We start from the raw sequence: 21,543 nt of genomic DNA, 5'->3' as shown, positions 1-21,543 counted from the left end.
AAATCCCTTTTCGCTAACACCGTACGACTGAAATTCCAGCAAATCTCCCAGCAAAACTGATCGTCATGGCGTATCAGGTGCACTGGAAGGCTAACAGAAAGGCTCGCACTCTTCGCGTTCCCTTTATGATTACAAACTCTTCTTTGTTCAGTGTCCGGGTGCGAACTGTGCGTCGTGCGATTTGCTTATCGAACAGGAAGCAATGCGCAGCTGCGCTCAAAAAAAAAATAATAATGTGTAGCGCGGGTGGGAAGTCATACTTTGGCCACTCTGCTGTCTTTTCGGCCTTTCCAATAAACAGAAGGGCAAGCTGTAATGCAAACGATTCGTACATGCCAGGGCCAACAGTTCCCGTTGAAAGACGTTCCCCTGAAGTACACAAAAAGTGCGATGCCCTCCGTTTTGGGGCAGGACGTTTCCAAGCGGACGAGCCACGGTCTGTGAGAAACTTCTCTCACTCCTTCTACCTCTCTCTCAAGAAGAGAAGAAAGCGGGTCAAAGCGCCTGCTCATAACCCAGGCCAGTACAAAACTATCGATTGGTATAGGGCATGTCCGAAATCATTAGAAAGTTGCTTGCGTCATCCCTATTTTCAATTCTGGCGTCTCGTCTAATACAACAAACTATAGGCCTCTATCATTAACTAACGCCTGTTGCAAATTACTGGAACACATTATTTCATAAGCTATTATGAATTACCCCGACAAACGAGGCTTCCTTTAGTCAAGCAGCATGACATTTTGCACGGCAAATCTTGTGAAACGCAGCTTTTTGAGTTACCTACTGATCTCCATTATGCCGTTCCCTCTTTGTCCCAAGTAGATGCTATATTTGTAGACTTCTGTAAGGCCTTTGAAAAGATATGCACCTCATTATTAATTTTCCAAGTGTGAACATAAATACGAATGTTTTTACATGGGTGTATCATTTTCTATCATATCGTAAGATTTCATTAAGATACATTCATCTGATCTTGCCCTCGTGCAATTTGGATTGCCACAGGGTTCTGTACTCGGGCCGATATTGGTTTTAAGGTACATAAATGACATCAGTAACAACCTGTGGTCTGCAGTCTATGGGCAGATGATTGTTTGGTATGTAGACAAATTAACTATCATATACGTACGCTGTCTGCAAGGGGACCCGATAAATCTTTTTAATTTGTGTAGACACTAAAAAATGGAGACCAACGTGTCTAAAACGGAAGCTATTACGTTCGGTCGAATTTGTGTCCAACGTAAAGTACTTAGGCAATAATTTACTCTCCAACTTTTTATGGAGCCTTCATAATGATACGACGTTGAACTTCTAAGCTCAACGTCGTATCATCTAAGCATCAAAGCGCTTGGCTTCATAGGTAGAACTTGCGTTGGCCAACTCATCTAGGTACTAACGGCATACACTTCATTACTTCGTTCAAAACTCGAATACAGATCGTCTATAAGGATTCTACATTAGGCTTATCTAATAAATAAAGTTAAATCTCTCCAAAATAAAGCTGAACGGTTCATCTTAAAGAACTACTCACGCACGGGAAGCGTAACTGAAGGAAGGAAGGAAGGAAGGAAGGAAGGAAGGAAGGAAGGAAGGAAGGAAGGAAGGAAGGAAGGAAGGAAGGAAGGAAGGAAGGAAGGAAGGAAGGAAGGAAGGAAGGAAGGAAGGAAGGAAGGAAGGAAGGAAGGAAGGAAGGAAGGAAGGAAGGAAGGAAGGAAGGAAGGAAGGAAGGAAGGAAGGAAGGAAGAAGGAAGGAAGGAAGGAAGGAAGGAAGAAGGAAGGAAGGAAGGAAGGAAGGAAGGAAGGAAGGAAGGAAGGAAGGAAGGAAGGAAGGAAGGAAGGAAGGAAGGAAGGAAGGAAGGAAGGAAGGAAGGAAGGAAGGAAGGAAGGAAGGAAGAAGGAAGGAAGGAAGGAAGGAAGGAAGGAAGGAAGGAAGGAAGGAAGGAAGGAAGGAAGGAAGGAAGGAAGGAAGGAAGGAAGGAAGGAAGGAAGGAAGGAAGGAAGGAAGGAAGGAAGGAAGGAAGGAAGGAAGGAAGGAAGGAAGGAAGGAAGGAAGGAAGGAAGGAAGGAAGGAAGGAAGGAAGGAAGGAAGGAAGGAAGGAAGGAAGGAAGGAAGGAAGGAAGGAAGGAAGGAAGGAAGGAAGGAAGGAAGGAAGGAAGGAAGGAAGGAAGGAAGGAAGGAAGGAAGGAAGGAAGGAAGGAAGGAAGGAAGGAAGGAAGGAAGGAAGGAAGGAAGGAAGGAAGGAAGGAAGGAAGGAAGGAAGGAAGGAAGGAAGGAAGGAAGGAAGGAAGGAAGGAAGGAAGGAAGGAAGGAAGGAAGGAAGGAAGGAAGGAAGGAAGGAAGGAAGGAAGGAAGGAAGGAAGGAAGGAAGGAAGGAAGGAAGGAAGGAAGGAAGGAAGGAAGGAAGGAAGGAAGGAAGGAAGGAAGGAAAAACGTTTATTTCAAGTATGTGTACGTACTTGAGGGGAAGGGCAAAAGGCATGCAAGCCTGACGAGGCCCATCACCCTTGGTGCACCTGGCGCAGCAACACAGCGTAACATGTGCAACAGTAATAGAACATGTGAAATGAACACACACAAATTACAAAGGCAAATTACCATAGGCACATCAAAGATATGTTGACAGAAGTTTAAAAGACACTTTCAACATTCATTAGACCCGCTTTCATCAGTATAAGTTTATGAGGGTTCTGCTGAAAGCATCTCAGCTACTTTTTTCTTGAATAAGCGCTCGTTTCTGCATTTATGGATGAGATCTTTTATTTGTTTACTAGAATTAAGAAGAACTGTTCCCTGGTACAATGTAGCTTGAGAGGCATAATTTGTTCTTATTCTGGGTGGCCTGACAGACTAATTTCTTAGTTCGTAGTTCTGGTGTTCGACAGTGTGCATGATGTGTGCAAGTGTCCCCATGTAAAACAAGTGGTGAGCATGACTGGCCAGCCGCAGTGTGATTAGTTTATAAATATTTATTATCTTTAGCTACCCCAATGTGGAACTGTGGTCTCTAGATATGGAATACCAGAGATGACTCTAATTGCTCTTTTTTGTAACAGAAAGAGTGATTTCAAATTTGTTTCAGATATGCTACCCCAAACCAGAAGGCAGTAATTAAGATGAGATTGTACAAGCGTAAAATAAAGTTGTTTCTTTAACCAGATTGGGAGAATAGACTTAAATTTATTGATGATACCAATGGAGCGTGCGACTTTCAACCGCACAGAGTTTACTTGGTCATTTCACAACAACTTTTCATTAAATATGACTCCGAGGAAACACACAGATTCAGCACGTTGGATGACATTATTTCGGAACATAATACTTTGTTCCATTTCTATGACTTTGTTTTTGAGTTTAAAGGTTACAAACTTTGTTTTGTTTACATTTAATTCTGTTCTATTAACGTTTAACCAAACAGAGAGCTCGTCCAGCCAAAGATTGCATTTGTTAACTATAGTGTCAATATGTGCCCCACTAAAAAACACGTTTGTATTGTCTGCATATAGTATTATTTCAGGAGTGTTCGGTACGTTAACAATGTCATTTATATGTATCAGAAACAGGTCACTTCAATTTCCACTTCTCCAGCAAAGCAGGTTGCTCCAACTTTCACAGGCTTTATTGTAGTCATCAATCCTTTCCTCAGCTACGTATAAAATCAGTCAATCAAGTATTGCCGCAGCTGGACCACTAACTCGAGGTACAGCCCTTTTTTTTTTTTTTTTTTTTTGCTCGTAAAAACCTTGTATTTCAGTCACCGCTCCTTCACGCCATTCGTCACTGGAATCAACTACCGGAAACTTGGAATCTATGATTGATCAAGACACATTTTTTGGTAGCCTGAAGCACTCCCGAGGCTATGAAAGCTCTATGAGCAGCACCTTTGTACCTGTAATGACCGTGTTTGCTTCCCGTACGAAATATCTGAATATTTGTTTGTTACTGTGTCTGCTGAATCTTTATTATACCCCCTTATATAATGCTAGCTCAGGAGGTTAGTAAATAAATAGATTAATAAGTAAATAAATATATAAATACTGTCATTGTATGGTGCACCTTGAGTATGGCATTCCGCTAAGCTAAGCAAAGGTAATTCGGCACTTGTCTTATGTTAGATTGTGTGAGGCGTTGCTAAGGGCGCGGCAGGTCGCTGACCGCAATGTTAGCTATGCCGATCTTCATGCTGAACTTATGCATTGCGATTGCATGCTATTTTGTTACGTAATCTCTGTGTCCCTTCATTTAAAAGGCTGAAATATTTAAATCACATAATGTGGTTATAATTTGACACATTTATTTCCCTTCTACAAGTAGAGTTTCGTTATAACCACTAAAAAAAAAAGAAAAAAAAAACTAAATACCTTTTATAAGCCTAATTTTCGCCCTTATAATATTCTTGATGCGATTGTAAAGAAAAAAGCATTCCGTCCGCCCTGGTTCTCCCCTTTCAAGGAGCTCGCTCGTGCGTTGAGGTCAGACGCTATTTCTCGCGCAGCAGCTCGGCGGGTAAGCACTACCTTTATCATTTTTCACCGACGGTCTTTCCTAATCAGTGTGAAGTTTTCGCACGAGCTCCAAAAGCATTTTGAGCTTGAACTCATTGGCAGGTACTCAGTGTACAAAGGCTGACCGAAGCACGTAGCACGGGCTAAAATAGCCTAGCGCTGACTTGGAGATTTCGCGCCCCATTGTGTTTGTTGGCAGCGCTTGTGCAACAAAAACAAGGCGATGATGGCGTTCGATCTAAAAACGGGCGCAGCACAACAGATCCTTGAGACCCCCCACGGATCACCTATTATTGGCCATAACTGCGCACAATGCACCCGCTTGCTGCGCCGAACATCAATCGAGTAATACATTCTACGCTCTCCTGAGGCAAGCCGCACGGTTAAGGCATCTATAACTAAGCTTTGTTTTATAATTCAGTCGCTGATATGACTTGATAAATTTAACTATTGCCGAACTATACGTTAACAGTATTCCTTGTAAGCTGCACAGAACTTTCTTTCGCTCACCACGGCTTAAGGAATGACTTCTTGAAAGCAGCGCGAAAGGAAAAAGACACCGAGAAGTAGCACAAGGCATAAGAGGTGTTAAAACAGGTCAGCTACAAAAGGGCTAGGCGGGTTTATGCCGGCGGGAGTCAGCTGTGTTAGATATTTAGTTACTGAGTTGATAATATGAGAGCGATTAGTTTGGTTTGGTTTTATGGAGTTTAACATCCCAAAGCAACTCAGGCTATGAGAGACGCCGTAGTGGATGGCTCCGGAAATTTCGACCGCCTGGGGTTCTTTAACATGTCCTGACGTCGCATATCACACAGGCGCCTTGGTTTCCGCATCCAATGACAAGCGGCTGCCGAGGCCGGAATTCGATCCCGCATCCTTGGGCAGCTTTTTTTTTTTTTTTTTTTTTTGCCAGCCAGCTTTTCTTAGCCGGCTAACCTGTATGCTTGACATAACATCAATACATGCCGCGACACACCACGATCTTTCTTCCTCTCGCTGCTGCCTGTATATCGACCTATCTTGCACCGCTTTTTCTTCCTTATGCCGGTAGGGTCGGCAGCAGAACTACGCCCTTAGTTATAGATCGTTCCAGTAATGAACAGCGTAACGCTCCAAAGCCTCTCTGTTACTCAAGCAACCGTCATCACAACTTTTCTTTTTAAGGCTGCCCGGAACGCTCGGAGCTTCAAAGGAACTCCGCTTGTCGATCTTTCATCACGGAAAGACCTGGGACGCGGCGAAGCCGAACACACTTCTTGCCGCTTCGGGAGGCACGAAGCCAGAGCTTACAAGAACGAACTCAACGTCACCGCTCTGAAACAGTAACCTTGCATTCTTCGGTAGTTCCAGCCAGCTACAGCGAGATTGAAGGTTCCAAAGGTTCGAAGGGCCATTCTTGCAGTCCTCGAAACCACTCGAGTCGTGCGTATGCATGCGGCAGTCACAGAAGAGCGGCTATTCCCGTGATCTACTTGTTGAGCTGTGACGGCGCTGTCAAATGGTTTACTTTTGGAGATATTTAGTCTGTGCGTAACCCAACCTGGACAGTGTCCACTAGCGCAAATTTGATCATAGCGGCGGAGGTAAGAACGTCTTGCATTGCTGCAAGTACTATGCAGATTGTCATCGAACGATGTTGTTGCTTGCGCTTCTCATTTCTTGTTGAACAGCATCGTAAGTTCTAAAGAATTACACAGACATCATGCTACGCTTTCGTCCGTTTCAGCGACTGTAATCGTGCGTGCGTGCGTGTGCGGTGTGTGTATGTGTGTGCGTGTGTGTTTGGTTGGTTTGGTTTGTAAGGTTTAACGTCCCAAAGTGACTCAGGCTATGACAGCCGCAGTAGTGAAGGACTCTGAAAATTTGTACCACCTGGGGTTCTTTAACGTGCACTGACATCGCACAGCACACGGGCCCCTTGCTTTTGTGTGTGTGCGTGTGTGTGTAATATGTGTGTGTATGCGTGTGCGTGTGTGTGCGCGCGTGTGTGTGTGCGTGTGCGTGCGTGTGCATAGTATTCAGAAATGTGGCGCAACAAACACAAACACAAGAGAAGAGAATACTATGCCGAATACTTATTTCTGAATCTATGCAACACCAACTAGCCCCTCAAGCCGTTATTTTGTGCGTGTGTGTGTGTGTGCGCGTGTGTGTGTGCGTGTGCGTGTGCGTGCGTGTGTGTGTGTGTGTGCGCGTGTGCGTGTGCGTGTGCGTGTGTGTGTGTGTGTGTGTGCGCGCGTGCGCGTGTGCGTGTGCGTGTGCGTGTGCGTGTGTGTGTGTGTGTGTGTGTGTGTGTGTGTGTGTGTGTGTGTGTGTGTGTGTGTGTGTGTGTGTGTGTGTGTGTGTGTGTGTGTGTGTGTGTGTGTGTGTGTGTGTGTGTGTGTGTGTGTGTGTGTGTGTGTGTGTGTGTGTGTGTGTGTGTGTGTGTGTGTGTGTGTGTGTGTGTGTGTGTGTGTGTGTGTTTTGAAGGTAAGCTGACTCAAATGTCCGGGTCTCGAGATGACCGAACACAAGCAGCTTAGGAATTCATTCCATTTTCCAGCTTTGTGAAAGCTGGAAGTTCCAGGAACGATTCGGCGAATGCATCTTGATGCACTATCTATATACAAAGAAACTTTCGGCAAATCCTTTGGACGTTTTCTTTCGGTACCCATTATGATTGAAGAAAAACCTTCTTATTGTTCAAAAAAGCCCACCATGGGATTAGATTCTAATCGCTGACGGTAGTAGCGCCGCGATTCAGGCTCTTCCTATTCCGGCTACCAGCGACCGCAGTCCTTCTCGAGCCGCAAAAAGCTTACCGGAACCGAGTTTTGCCACTCGCGTCTGCGCAGGCAACACACACAATACATGACAAAAGTTTCCATGAAATCCCAACCGTACGTCGTCTCTTTGTTTTCAGAACACACACCATAACACCCAGGAAATATGCGTATTTTCCCCCCAAAGCCATAATCTTTCAGTCGTGCGACCATTATCTGAACGGGAAAGCGAAAAAGGCTGTCCCGTAAGGAAACGTTGCGAAAATAAAGTTTTGATAATTGCACTGGCAAGTTTCAGACGTGAAATTATTCTGGCATAAATTTGATGACATGCTCAATCTAGCGCGGCATCAACGTTGCATTAACGTCTCGGTGATGTCCCAAAGCTGTTATCTTTTTACTGTCGGTAAGCGGCGTTTTCAGAAGTTCGATTAGCGTCAGACACAATTTCGTGTATTCCTGCCACGTTGCTAAAAGTAACCAAGTCACTTACGACGATGTCCAGAGCTCAAGAGGAGTCTAGTAAAGTAAGAAAAAAATGCCCATGCGCGTCACGTCTAGGCCTTCTTTAGAACAGCAGCTCTAGCCTCTATAATGCGTTTTGGCCTGGCGTGCAGCTGAAAAGAAGAAGCTTACGCGCGTACGTACGTGATGGCTTCTAAGGCGAAATGCGTTTACGCCTGCACTTGCCCGTAGACTTAGTGCACCAGTACATGCTGCCTCCCTTTTAAGCACAGTATGGATGCTTCTCAAGCACCAGGTTCTGGTTTATGTAAGGCCCACACGTGGAACACGAGCACGAAATTATTCAGTTGCCAGAGACGTTCTTTTTTTATATATAGTGTTGTTGAGCGGTATCTCTGACGGGAGGCCAGACGCTTGAGGTCCAGACATATATATCAAATTATGGTATCCTGCTAGCCACATACTATACTACACAAAAAAAAAAGGCAAAATACTGCCGCGGAACACATAACTGTATTACGTTACAAATTAACCAAAATATCGCTGCTCTAGTATTATATCGATACCCTATAACAGAACTGTCAGTTATCGTGATTGAAGAGATTTTTTTCCTGCGATCAGTGCAAGAACTTTTTGATAATTGCATAAATTACGGTTCTTCGATGTTTTCCTTGCGTTTTCTTTTTGTTCGCTGTCCTTATTAATTGCGGGTGTTCTTATGCTAACAAAATACGTGCTAAATTCACCTTCCGCGTGCATGCTGTTACAATCACATCATTTTTTGCATAACGCTCTTTCTCTAGCGCCTATTTTTTACTTTACCATCCTGCCAACAATTCTGCATTTTAATCACGAACAATTTATTATGTGCGCTAATCTTCTTGAAAGGCAAAAGAAGAACGTGCAAACACGGTTGTTCCTATGATTCGCTACGCTCTCAAGCATTCGTTTTTCGGATCTTTGTAAGAACATTGAAAATAGCCAAGCAGCGCCGTCTAATGAGAGCTTTCGGGGGCGTTACATTCTAAAGCATAAAAAAAAAAAACAGACTATAATACGCCCACTTATCTCACTTTCTCATTCCTTTAGTATAACATGATTATGCATTGTTTCCTGTAGCCGGTTAAAGCATCCACAAGCTATATATGACATACTTTCTACACAATGAACGCACAGCTTCTCCGGAGAGTGCACTGCACTGAGGATATGATGTCTTTGTTTCAGGTCCTTTTCGCGTCCTTGATGTTATAATTAAAGTGCTTTTTTTTAATAATGTAGTTAAGGCATCAAATGACATTTTGCGAAGCCAAGAGCATAGTGACGCGTCGTTTAGCATTTATATGCCGACACATTTTGCACCAATAGTGCCACTATTTTTCTCATGATTTCTAGGGCTATATGCACCTTTGAAATAGAAATCAGTTCTAATGTCCGCCAGACGTTTGCTCGAGAATTCCCGGCCTTCCGATGCTGTTTTTTTCCAATAGTTGTAACACTTTTCAGAAACTTTTGTGCATCCCTGCCAGAAATATACTGCTATTATTTCCTCTGAAGAGCAAGATGTCTTCCTTGAAAACCTGATTATATAGTATTCATCCGGAATAATATTTCTTCTTTACGAAGTTAATAAAAGGCGTCTAGGAGGACTAAGACGCTTAACGTTCTAGTGTCTTACATTGGTAAAATATTAAATAAACTTCAAGACACCCGCTCAGTACACCCCAAATTACTTCTGTGATATCTTCCACATCAGCGGCGGTCCTGACAAGGAGGAAACGGTGGCAAAAGGGTGGAGTATTTGTTTAAATGCGAGGAAACGCTTGAATATATTTTCAGCTAATATATGGTGAACTAGATTATCGGCGTAGCAGTATAGCCTCTATACTGTGATGTAGTCTTGTATATAAGCCTCGTGAAACGCCAATAAAGCGACGACTAAAATCCGCCCGTAAAAAGTGCGTCCGGCCAAAGACGTCGGCCATCCGTCGGCCATCCGTCGGCCATCCGTCGCTGCAAGGATGGCCGACGTTCCAGGCAGCGATTTTTATTTTTTCAGCTCCTGCCGGTTTGTTCTACTGTGGCGTGCAGCACAGACATGAAAGTATTGCAGAAATAAAACAAAGATGGCGCAGCAGCCGCCCGGGAGAAACAAAAGTCAAGCGATATAGATAATGTGGGGCCCAGTTCACGGTGGACATGCTTCACCGGCTGATCAAATACTTCAATAAGCATTCGACCTCCTTTTTTTTCTCTACTCCTATTATTTCGCCATGCGTCAGCCTTGCAAGCACACTTCTTCGACATCCAGCGCGAATTTTTTGCTCCGCTGGCCACTGCATCGTGACAGCAAAGCTCTCATATAGGCGTATTGGTTTACTGGCCCGATTCACAAAATTTTATACCGGCATCGTCAAGGGTCTCATTTAGTAGAAAATCAGGCGTTGCCGTCAACGTCATTAGCCGTGAGGAAAAAATCCCGATGGCGCAATAAAATTGAGGAGCAGGTCGAAATATTCGGGTGGACATCGAATTTTTCAAGATGGTTGCTTTAACCAAGAAAAGTCAATTAAGTTAATTCGGGGTAAGGATGGATATGCTGCAAACAGGCCACGAAGGCTGGTTCGTTCATACTGGTTAAAGGTGGACAAAGTGAATGCTAGATGCGAACGGGACACTATACAACGCGATTGCGTTGTATAGTCATAAAAGCAAAACGTAAGCATTCTTATGCTTTAACAATACCACATGGACCCCATTAGCGTGCCGATGAAGCGTATTATAGTGTGTGCACTCATTAATTGAATAAACGAAATAAAACGAGCTCTTACAACATTCGGCAAAACCTAAGTGCTTCGGTACAAGGCCAACTACCGAAACTGCTGTCAACAAACACCGTACACGCTGTTAAATGCATGTGACAATCGCTTGAAGCGCCGTGTTTCATTTGTTGTCTTGTACTTCACGCCCGTCATCTCCTTCTTTACTTTGCGCCCAAGACCTATGAAGTGATCTGAAAAATTATTGCCCACGAAAACACGCAGCATTGCACTAAGCTAGCTAACTATCAAAGACTTACGATGTAACCGAGATATTTCGTTGCATATACCTGATCGCAAACGTCATAAAATTTATGACAACGCGCCCATATTGCTTCACATATCTTCATACCGACATACACGACTGAAATAACAAACAGGGCACTTGTTAACGCAGAATAATTTCGAACAATGCATTCTCGTCCTATTGCCCGCCCAGCTAGCGATTTCGGGCACATTTTTTTTTTTCAATATCATTATTTGGCAGCGGATTATGTATTAATGCAAACGCTGCGAGAAAATGAATTCACGGCGCGACGACTTTGCAGGGACACACGGCGAGCAGACGGGGAGGCCGACTGCACTCTCCGGCTGCAGTTACCACCAGTCGCGAGCCACAGTTTTACGCGTCACCCACACGTACTGCACAAAAAAAAAAAAAAAGAAGAAATAAAAAGAACGGAGATGAATTGGAAGCGAAGATAATGCGTAACTCTTACTCAAAGAGTCTGCGTTCTGTGACATTGAGTTCGTACACCATCCTCCATGACTCCGTGATCTAAATAAACACACAGGGCAACTCCGGTGTTCTTTTTTTTATCATGTTGGGTTACGTGTCCTGAATCCGAAAAAAAAGAAGTCGCTTTTTGAAATTCCAAGCAGAACTATTTTTAAAATGAAAGAACAACAAATCGAAACTGACACTGGTTTCGTGGCCAGAAACGGCGGTCCAGTTGACGATATGGTGACGTCACATATATTTTCGGAAACCCTTCGCAACCGCGTTGGATGATAAAAATAAAGTGTGGAATTCATGACGCAGTATACATAAAATGGCTGAGATAGCCTAATACTATTCTCCAAATATGATGATCACGCAGGTAGCGGACAGCAACGCGGGTGTAATGTGTGTGACGTCACAAACGCAGTGTTGCCCTCTGAAATCGTCCCAACTAAGGCCACGAAAGCTGTACATAATAAAATCGAGTTATGCGCGAATGAATTATCGCGCAGCGTCCAAATTCGGTAGAATGCGTCAGGACGTAAATGAAAGCATACAAAAAAATTTTACCATAAGCGAATTCCGAAACATACAAATAAATGCATCTTACGAACCGTGTAACTTGATCAGACATTCATGCTTAAGCTCCACTTCGGCATCCTGACGCCATGAAACTCACAGACGTGCAACGCAAGCAAAAAGGATACCATTTCGTTGGCCCTCGCAAGAGGTCAGCTCGTTGCGTCTCATAGCTGCTGGAGCGGTCAGCCACCTTGAAGCCTTATCGATCACGTACGTGGCTTTAGCTTAGTTCCGTGTAGGAAGTTCGCCCAGCGGTGTGCCCAGCATGTGTGTCTCAACGACAAACAACAAACAAGCAAAAAAGCGGAAGGAAACTGGAGCGGAGTCTGTCTTCCGACCGTAGCCGGGACCGCAACGGCTTCTGCGTCGCCTGCGCTTAACGATGTCATCGCGCGCTCCTGAACCACCGTCCTCGGCATCCTTGTTTATCAGGCTCTACACCTCCTCTCGCCTCGCGCTCTTGTTTTCCGGAGACCTGACTACCGGATAACGCGTATTTCCTCTTTACTGTGACAGTGTAGACGACCGCAGGAGGGTGGAGGTACAGGAGAAAGCAAAGGGGATAAGAACGGTCAGTGTGGACTACGCAAGGAAAGAAAAAATATGTAACGGATAAAAAAGGGAGCATACACCCTATGAACATTGCAGCGCTAAGCTCTTTATGATTTTTGGAAGCCGCGTTTACAGCGTAAGTGATAACCCAGTATAGGCCTTCCCAGCAGAGCCCCAAAAATGATTCAGCAGTCGAAAGACACAAGACAGAAACAAACTATAGATATACGTTCCTCCATGGAAGTCGTCCGCATGCATAACTATATGCGCATATACTTTGGCCAAGCCCTTAACCAGGTCGTAAGGCTCAAATCTCCGGCGTCTGACCTTTCCTTACTAGGCCTTGTCGAGCCTAGCCCAACATTATCCACCTCGATGAAGAAAGAAACACAGAAAAAAAAAAAAAAAAAACTAAAATCACACTACTTAACGCATTTCCTTCTGACCAGTGAGACGTAGAAAGGCCAAAGTGACGTTATTACTGGCGCTTCGAGAACGAAGAAGGGAAGTTGGCTAAGCGTGGAAAATCCGTGCCTGACTGATTAGTCTGCCAGGAGAGAAAAGTACGAGGTGCCGCCAATCCAAGTTCGGGAAGCAAGTTCGGGTCACTCACTACATTACGGTGAGACGAACTACTGTTGTTCTTAATGCATCTTAGCACCGATTAAGGCCTTAGTCTAGGCCACCAAAACAGAAAAGAGTCTCATTCCATGCATTCTCGATTGAACCAGAAGTAATTAAGAGCTCTTCCCTTCCTAGCAAGGCGGGGCGGAAATAACATGTTCCTATGAATGCAATCAATAAAAGTGTATTTAACGAAGGGATATCCTACAAAAAGTATGAAATAAACGTGCATTAACTTGTCATTAGATAATGTGCGCAAAGCGACTAGTTTTCAGAAGGGTGTGCTACTTAAGTATATGACCGATGGTATCATCTCAAGGAGAGGCTCTAAAGGCCGGTTCTGCTAAATGTACTCGAAACTACTCAACGATCAATTCTGCTTCTTAGCCACGTTCTTATCGCAGCTGAGCGTTGGAAACTGCCATGGAATGCAATGCCTTCTCTCGTGGTTTCAATATGAAAGTCTAAAGTACAATACACTGCATGGGGAAAATATTACCCAATGTCTTACCGCAACACTTTTCAGTCCTAATGAACAGTACCGGGCTATATTTGGACTCTCTATTTACCGTTGAAAACGAGCCGTGCATTGTAGCGACAGTCTGGGCGCATGCTGGGAATTGCAAAACATTTATTGCAAATGGTTATTTAGGAGAAACGTTTTATTCAGACAATATCAGTATAGCACCAAATGGATTATTTAAATCGTATATTGAAGTGCTAGTCGATACCTTTTGAACTGCAGAAAATCCTTCGCATCTCGCCTTATCAGCTTATGTAACCAGCTCCAAACAGTCGGCATTATGTGCACTGAAAAATTATCCATGCGCTGTGTTTGGCATTTTATTTTTTGTCCCTGACTTTTCTTTCTTGAGTATGGGGCACTGTGTTGAAATGCCCCAGCAATAATACCGAATGTGCAACGTAGACATGTGCATAAATTATTAATTATAAATAATAATTAATTATATATTAATTAATAATTAATTAATTGGGGCAGTACCGCAATATCTTTCGACTATCCGGAGCATCAAACTAACCTCACCTGGCCCTAACCGCCGCAAATCTTCAACTTCTTACAGCAGAGGAAAACAAACTCTACAGCCCTGAACGCATAATAACGCGTCAGTGATATCCACGACCGCCAAAGCGAGAGCCCACGCCACGAACTTACGCAGCAAACACAAGCAGCTACCACAAACATTCGCGAGCTCTCAATCACATCCTTTTGTCATCAATCATAGACCGTACTGTCGTCATGTGTCGCTATCACACACGCTGTTCTCCTGAAAGAATTCTGGAAGGATGAACCAGTTCCGCCAGTCTACGCCCTACAACGTACATTGTACTTCTGGTGGTCCTGTTTCTAGCGTGTATCGCGGAAATCCTATTCACATTGATCACCGTACGTCGGCGCTGCGATTGGGGTCACACGTTAAACCCATGCGCCGCATTTTATTCATGAACAAAACAGAGCAGGTGTTATCGAGTGCCCCCTAGCCGTATAGCTCACAAAACAACCACGGCGGCGGCGGTCCCTAAACTAGTTTCGGGAGCACCGACGTGACCGTAGTGCATTCCCTTAGCTCAAGATTCATTAGGGTTAAAGTTTAGGCCAACCTTGGTAGCTATACACAACTGCATCGTAAGCCACCAGAGATTCTGTGGCCTCACCGCGTTTCTCTCCTCGTTAACACCACCACCCCCATCCCCACTAGAACCGTCAAAAACCGTCAAAAAAACTAGAACCGTCAAAAAAAAAAAAAAGTCAGTCGAGGAACAAGTGAAATGGCGCGTACTTTTCCCAATTTGGGATCTTGCTTTCAGCTCAGAGGGCGGTAGAAGAAAGCACCGGCTCTGTAACAGCGGAGATGCGTATGCTTGCAGTTTAGTTAGGTCTCACTATCTGAGTAGTTAGGCTTCATTGTCTGATTCTGAAATTACGAATTTCCTAGTGGCAAATGCGCAAGACGGAAGCGGTAACGCGGCACCAAGGTGTTCTATTGTTTTGATTGTGCTTTAACCCCACGGGTCGCCGCTCGGACAAAAGCAACGCTGTCGTCTTCCGCTCTTGGAGATTAGGTTTCGCAAGCGAGGAGACAGCCGGTGGCAAACCTCTGTCGCAACACCGTTTCTCAGCCCGGCTCGAGGCGACGCAAACCAAGATGTTAACCATTGCGGACCACGCGCAGTTAACTGTCCAGTTTTCTCGGTTACCGCTCTCGAGTGGAGTAAAAACAAAAAAGGGGAGAAAGACAAAAGTCGCATGTCACTCCGCTCATGTTTTAATACTCACTTTGCTGCGGCTGAGTTGCTGTACGTAAACATGGAAATGTGCAGGCAAATGGGCACAGTGTGTAATCCGAGGTGTGCCTTTCTTTGACGAGGTTCTAATAAAAACTGCACTAACTCGATAATCCAACAACGTACTTGCATGCGAAAAAAAAAATGGGACGGCGACAGAGGGAAGGGGGGGGGGGGGGGGATAGTAACCACTGTACTGTCGTCGATCTTTACGGGTTATTTTTCAAACTATTCTAGGGCATCTACGAACCTCACTCACACGTGCTAGTGCATTTCTGCGTCTGTGTTCACAGTATTACTCCATGTTTATATCCTTTTCTTCGGTTAACCGTGCTCTACGCTCTTGTTTCAAGTTTGGTCTACTGACGTTTGATTGATTGAAACATATTAATTCTAACCCAGTCGAAAAAAAAGCTACAGAACTGTGTCAAAAATACGACAAAATATCCTGTACTTCTGTCGTAACCATCAGATTTTTCTGTAGTTCTGTAGTACTTTTCTGTAGTTCTGTAGTTTTTCTGTAGTATATTTCTGTTGTCTATAGTTCTGTAGCACATTTCTGTTGTACCTACAGAAATTTCTGATGTTACTACAGAATGTTCTGTTGTCACAACAGGTTTCCCGTCAAAAACCGCACAGAAATTCTGTCGTAAGATCAGAAACTTTTCTGTAGTTTTTTCTGACTGGGAAGGTTCAGACTTTGTGCCCTTTAAGCAATTAACAGAATGAAAGTTATCTTCCTTATTGCATCTACTATATATATATATATAATTAATTGAATAGTACACTTGTAAAAACGGAGACCTTTCATCGTCCCATAAACTGGAGCCATTATAAGCACGAAGCATTTCTGGCCCAAGACAATACTGATTTCATTTATCGAAATATCAGGTCGCTATGAACAGTAAATTAAACAACTGCGCCGGGCACAAACATTTCCCTGTAAGGAAGCAAGCAAGAAGTTTCCTGATCGCTAGAGTTCCGAAAACCTTCAATCAAACTGCACGGCGTAAAATAATCCTGCGCCGACAATTACATCGAGTGACATTAGGCCGAAAGATGAGGGCAACCAGTATGATTAAGGAAGACAGCAATATTCGGCTTTGCTTACTTCGCTTTGATTCATGTTTTGAGACAGCTAAACCATCAATAGAATGGAGACAAAGGAAAGGAATTGCAAGAATAATGAGCGAGACTGCTGTGCGGCGCTACCTGATCAGATAGTATATATTATTTGACGTACGTGACATGAAATCGATCCTCGAACCTCAGATACCCGGCGCTATGTCGTCTTCTGCGCGAGATCTCTGCGGCCATGCAAGAACAGCAAGCGTTGAGTGGTTGACACCAAAGTGCGGCGCGAACGTTAATAATTTGCACCTTATATGCTGTTATGAAACGCATCCGGAACGGATATCCGATACCGTGATGCGGGATGGGCAACGCGTCGTGGTGCCAAAAAGTGATTCGGTACCGTTCGACAATAAGGAGTGACTGACCTTATTTCACTATAGTGAGTTACGAAGAAATGACTAAAAGAAAACTAGTTAAATTCGGCGTACACTCGGTAAATACGTATTGATCACCCTATGTCGATAACCAGCTCTTGACTTAGAAACGAAGTGCTCCTGCCGCTGTTAGGCGCATTTTTATGCTCGCTAACGTCAAAGGTCGCACCAGACACGAGGCCCCACCGACTCTTGGCATGCAGGTGGAGTGGGTAACGGCGCCATGACGTCAGTGCTCATCTAAAACAAACGAATGTGCAGAAATTACACTCCCTCGAGCGGAGAAGCTAGATGGGCGAGTTTATTCCACGACGCAAAATCTAGCGCACTTCCAAAACAGCGCACAATCGTTTGCGTCTGCATGCCCCTGCGCGGACCTCGCAGTAAACAGCGCAAAGTGTCGCGTCCCCCCCCCCCCCCTTTCCCCTCCCCGCAATGTCAGCAGCTGCCCACGAGCTTTCGACAAATGGCCACCAGAGTGTGTGGTTTCATCGCCTGTGCCCGTGTGCAGAGAGCCTGTGCGAGAGGCGATTCGCCGAGCACTTGGCTTGGTCGCGAGTGGCCGCCAGCCGAGATGCGCTAAAGTTCTTGAAAAACGGCTGCGCCACGCTGGGCGTAGGCTTTTTATTTTAATATTTTATCGGAGTAAAGTCCCCGGTTTATTTGGAAATGTAAAAAAAAAAAAAAGCAGAGAAAAGGACCGAACTGGAAGTGAGAGGTCGTAGAACCGCTCAACGTTTGAGAGAAACTCAATGGCAGAAAGAGTTTTCTTTTGAGTTCTTTTTTTCTTTTCTTTTTTTTGAAGGAGCAGAAGTACGCAATATCGCACCAAAGCGCGCACGTTCTTATGCTGTTTTGTTTCTTCTTTTGTTTTGCTTTGTTCAAGGTCAGCTCTGCAACCTGAAAGACACCTAGTGCTATTTTAGTTTCGCATTTTGTTGTGATCAACACCCCTTTCATTAGTGATTCGTGTACCCCCTTTGTTTAACATGCGGCAGAAGTTAGCAACGCATTGCGAATTTAGCGATTGTAGCACTCCTCACAATGATTTGTGGAGAGTACATTACAATTTTTACTGACATTGTGGGGCGCTTTGTTTGCCGTCGCGAATAAGCTGACCTGAGAGACGATGTTCATACTTGGAAGCTGATGCCGTAGGAGGCGGCCCAACTTACTTTAAACGTGTGCTGACTTCGCAAGGCACAGAGCGCCCTTTTGCATTTCACCTGAGGTATGGCATTAAAAAGAAAATGTAATTGGAGCGCAGTCGAGCCGATCGAAGCAAATGTTTTGTTATTACTGGTTAACATGTAGGCGCACAGTCGAGCCGATCGATGCAAACGTTGTGTTATTGCTGGTTAACGTCTAGTTTTTTAGCATCATCAGCAGAAAAAGACGTCCGTTTTTAAATGCGTTTTGCAATGTGGATTTTTTTCGACATTGTGGCAAACATTTAATGTCTGCTAGCGCTTTCATGTGTCACAGTAAGAAGAAAATAAAGTGCGAAATAAAATAACGTAAACTTAACATAGATTACATAAGATATCGAGTCGAAAAAACAAAATGTTTTATTAAAAGGTATTCTCTGCGGGCGGCCTCATACGCTTCGCTCCATTTCACATTATTCTCACATTACAGCTGCAAATCGTCGCTTGTGCAACGAACCTAGAAATGCTCCCCACGCATATTTATTTCAGATGTTATCAAAAACGGAGTACGATTTCTCTCGGCCCACGATGGATGCTTATGTTCGTTTCGTATTCCAACCTCGTGTAGCACGTGCATTTGGCTGCTCATCCGGATCAATCAGCGAAAATTTGCTCCCGAGGCCGTTCCTTTGCGCCGTCGTATTTCCCGTAGCCTTCTCTTCGCACAAAGGCCAACCCTTTATATTGCAATCAGCGCGCCAGTTATACGGTACGGCGCAGCATAAAAATCCTCTATGGAAAGAGCTTAAGATATTAGAGCATCCCCGCGAATATACACGCTCGATTTTCATGACTAGATGACTGTTCTGGGGTAAGCGCAGAGCGCAGTCAGCAACGGCGGCCTCACGCACATCGCCAATAGCAGTTAATTCTGTCAGATGCGCATTAATACTTCCGTCTGCGCGAAGGCTGCGTACATTGACGTTTCGAACACCGGTACGTGGTATCATGTAGCGCGGAATTTTTTTTTTTTTTATCGAGACAAGAAATTGCTGGCTTGACAGAATAGCTAAACATATAATTTTCGCATTTGATATACGGGCGCAATTGATCAGCAGAAATACCTAGCTCTTATATCGCTACATCCTAATTAAAACCTGCAATGAAGGCACTTCCAATGTATGCAGTGTACGAGAGATAGCGACCAGCGCCTCCTTTGAATGAATGAATGAATGAATGAATGAATGAATGAATGAATGAATGAATGAATGAATGAATGAATGAATGAATGAATGTAACCCTTTTTAGCTCAATAGAAATTTTGAAAAACGCTGCATGAAATGCAAGAAAACATGCCCTGTTAGAAATAGTGAGAATCACTTACACTCACATTTACCAGCCTGACCAGAAATTAAAAGCCGGTTGGAGGCAACACCGTGAAGAAGGCAGTGACGCATAACGCGATAAAGAGAAAATGTAATACCATATATTTTAAAAAACGACCCGGTGTGAAATAAAGGTTCTTAGACAGAAATGAGCGATACCGAAAGATGGAAAGTTCTGCTTGCTACATCAGATGGAGATTACGATGCGAGTGCCGTTAAAAAATACAAAACGAAAGAGCAAAGTGAAAAACTGACAACAGTGTCAGTTGTATGATGACTGAAAAAAAAAAAGAGAGAGAACAGCTCAAAGTGATGAAAGCAAGTTTAAACGTACTAATATCCTGTCCACTAGCCCACTTGCGGGGAAAGGGAAAAGAAAGAAGAAAGGAAATCAGGGAAAGAAGGGCCAAGTTAGTGGCATAGTCTCCAGCCTTTTTTCAGTACTAGGCTAAGCATTAATAGCAGCTTTTTCACGAACCAGTGATTATCGCCTATGTGAGCCAATGATACAAGACGCGTCACGACTCAAAGCGCCAATAATATTTTTAATAAGCTGCAAATTCAGCGCAGCAACGAGGCACCTTCCACCCCCCAGAGCTGAACCACCCGGCGAGCCCCGCGCAGAGGCCTTGAAGTCTGACAAACCCCTCGGAAGTGCAAAACTTTATTTCTTCGCGCGCCAATAATCATCCGACCGGACTCTTGGCGTCATCCCCTGGTAATAACCACGCATCAATACCGTGCCGAACATATAGCTAGAACTAACGTCAGTGGTTCACGGCATAGCCTACAAAGATAAAATAGACGGACACCACAAAGATATATGGGATAAAGGCCCCCGGGCTTCCCTAACTGCACCCAACGAAACAATGCCATGCAAGTACATATCTTCCGCAACCTCTGCAAAGTTCTGACCAAGATTCTTCTCGGTCTAACAATGCTCGACAATTGTAGCTGGCGTGTAAAGCCTCACTGCCTCAAGTTCGCAAAAGGAAGGGAAGGCCGCGAACACTTGTAAACCTTCCAAAAAGGTGCCCTCTCTCATCGCACCCTCACTCTCCTTCCTGGATTGGCCGGCTTCGCTACGGTTCGGTGAAACTTCTGATAGAACACGCAAGGCCAGATATCCTTCTTACGAGACTGTATAGCAGTGACGTGAAATAAAAGTTTTCATTTGCCTCCTTTTTCTAAGCGTGGAATTATGTTCTACGCAACCTCGGCCAATTTTAGCTGCCTATTTATCTCGCCACGTCGGGTTTGCGATCCGCGCGTGGGCGCATCTGCAGGGTCTTTAATGCGCCCATCCAATAATACGTCGGCCGCTTTAAGGTGTTAGACCAAATGGCTGGTTGATCGAATTACATGTTCTGACACATTAAACGTAAAGAACACTTAAACAACATGACATTGTGAATACCAATATAACCAGCTTTGTGGTGGCACCAGCAATCAGCACCACATGCCGACATTGCGACGTGTTATAAATTAGGAAAATGCTGCAAAAGCATCCGTGCAATCCGAAAGCGTGGACTTGTGAACTAGAATCTCCGTGAAGCCAACAACTCGAACGTGCACAATACCACTGCACCGCCTGTCGCCAGATAAATAATGCAGCCTTGTAGTGTCTACGCTTCGATCGAGATCATTCGCAAAATATTACCAAAACACGCACCATCCCTGGCAAAACTGGCCTCCCTAAGCTAATGGCCTGAAAGAGATGGATGACCAGTATGCCATGCGCTCGGCTACTTCCTGCCGGCAAGTCCGGCAAGTCACCGGTGAGGGCAGATATATAATATTCCTGAAAGGCTGACAAATAGGTGAGGGCTTGTTTCAGAAAGAACAGTTCGAAATAACTTTTAGTACATCGCATATACCGCTTCTTCGCGCAGGTGCTTCACGCATGCAGCTCTTTGCAAACCGCGCCTTAATTTAGCTTTCTCCACAAACCAGAACGACGTTGCTCACTCACGTAGGTAAGGCAAACCAGAAAGGCAACCTTCCGCAGGCTGGAAAAAAAAAAATCATTCGAGATGCGGCGGCAGCTCACCGGACAGCGTGGCGTAGGCCCACAGCGCCAGCAGCACGGGTACGCATCCATCCATGCACGCGGCGCCGGCCGGGGAGCGACGAAGCTCGCCCGAGAGAGCGGCTCGGCTCCCGCCACGGTTGC

General features: G+C 44.6%; 1 protein-coding gene across 1 annotated transcript in view; it reads right to left on the bottom strand.

Annotated features, from left to right (window-relative positions):
- The window catches only part of LOC146186157 (uncharacterized), an 85,884-nt gene extending 64,341 nt beyond the window's left edge, over positions 1-21,543 (bottom strand). The window contains exon 1 of the mRNA XM_084605632.1: positions 21,421-21,543. Coding sequence (XP_084461758.1) covers positions 21,421-21,475 — 55 coding nt within the window. The 5' untranslated portion in view covers positions 21,476-21,543. The remainder of the gene's footprint in view (positions 1-21,420) is intronic.

Source organism: Amblyomma maculatum, chromosome 6 (assembly GCF_055883805.1).
Source record: "Amblyomma maculatum isolate TAMU_Amacu chromosome 6, ASM5588380v1, whole genome shotgun sequence".
NCBI lineage: Eukaryota > Metazoa > Arthropoda > Arachnida > Ixodida > Ixodidae > Amblyomma > Amblyomma maculatum.
This window is presented reverse-complemented; position numbering and strand designations above follow the sequence as displayed.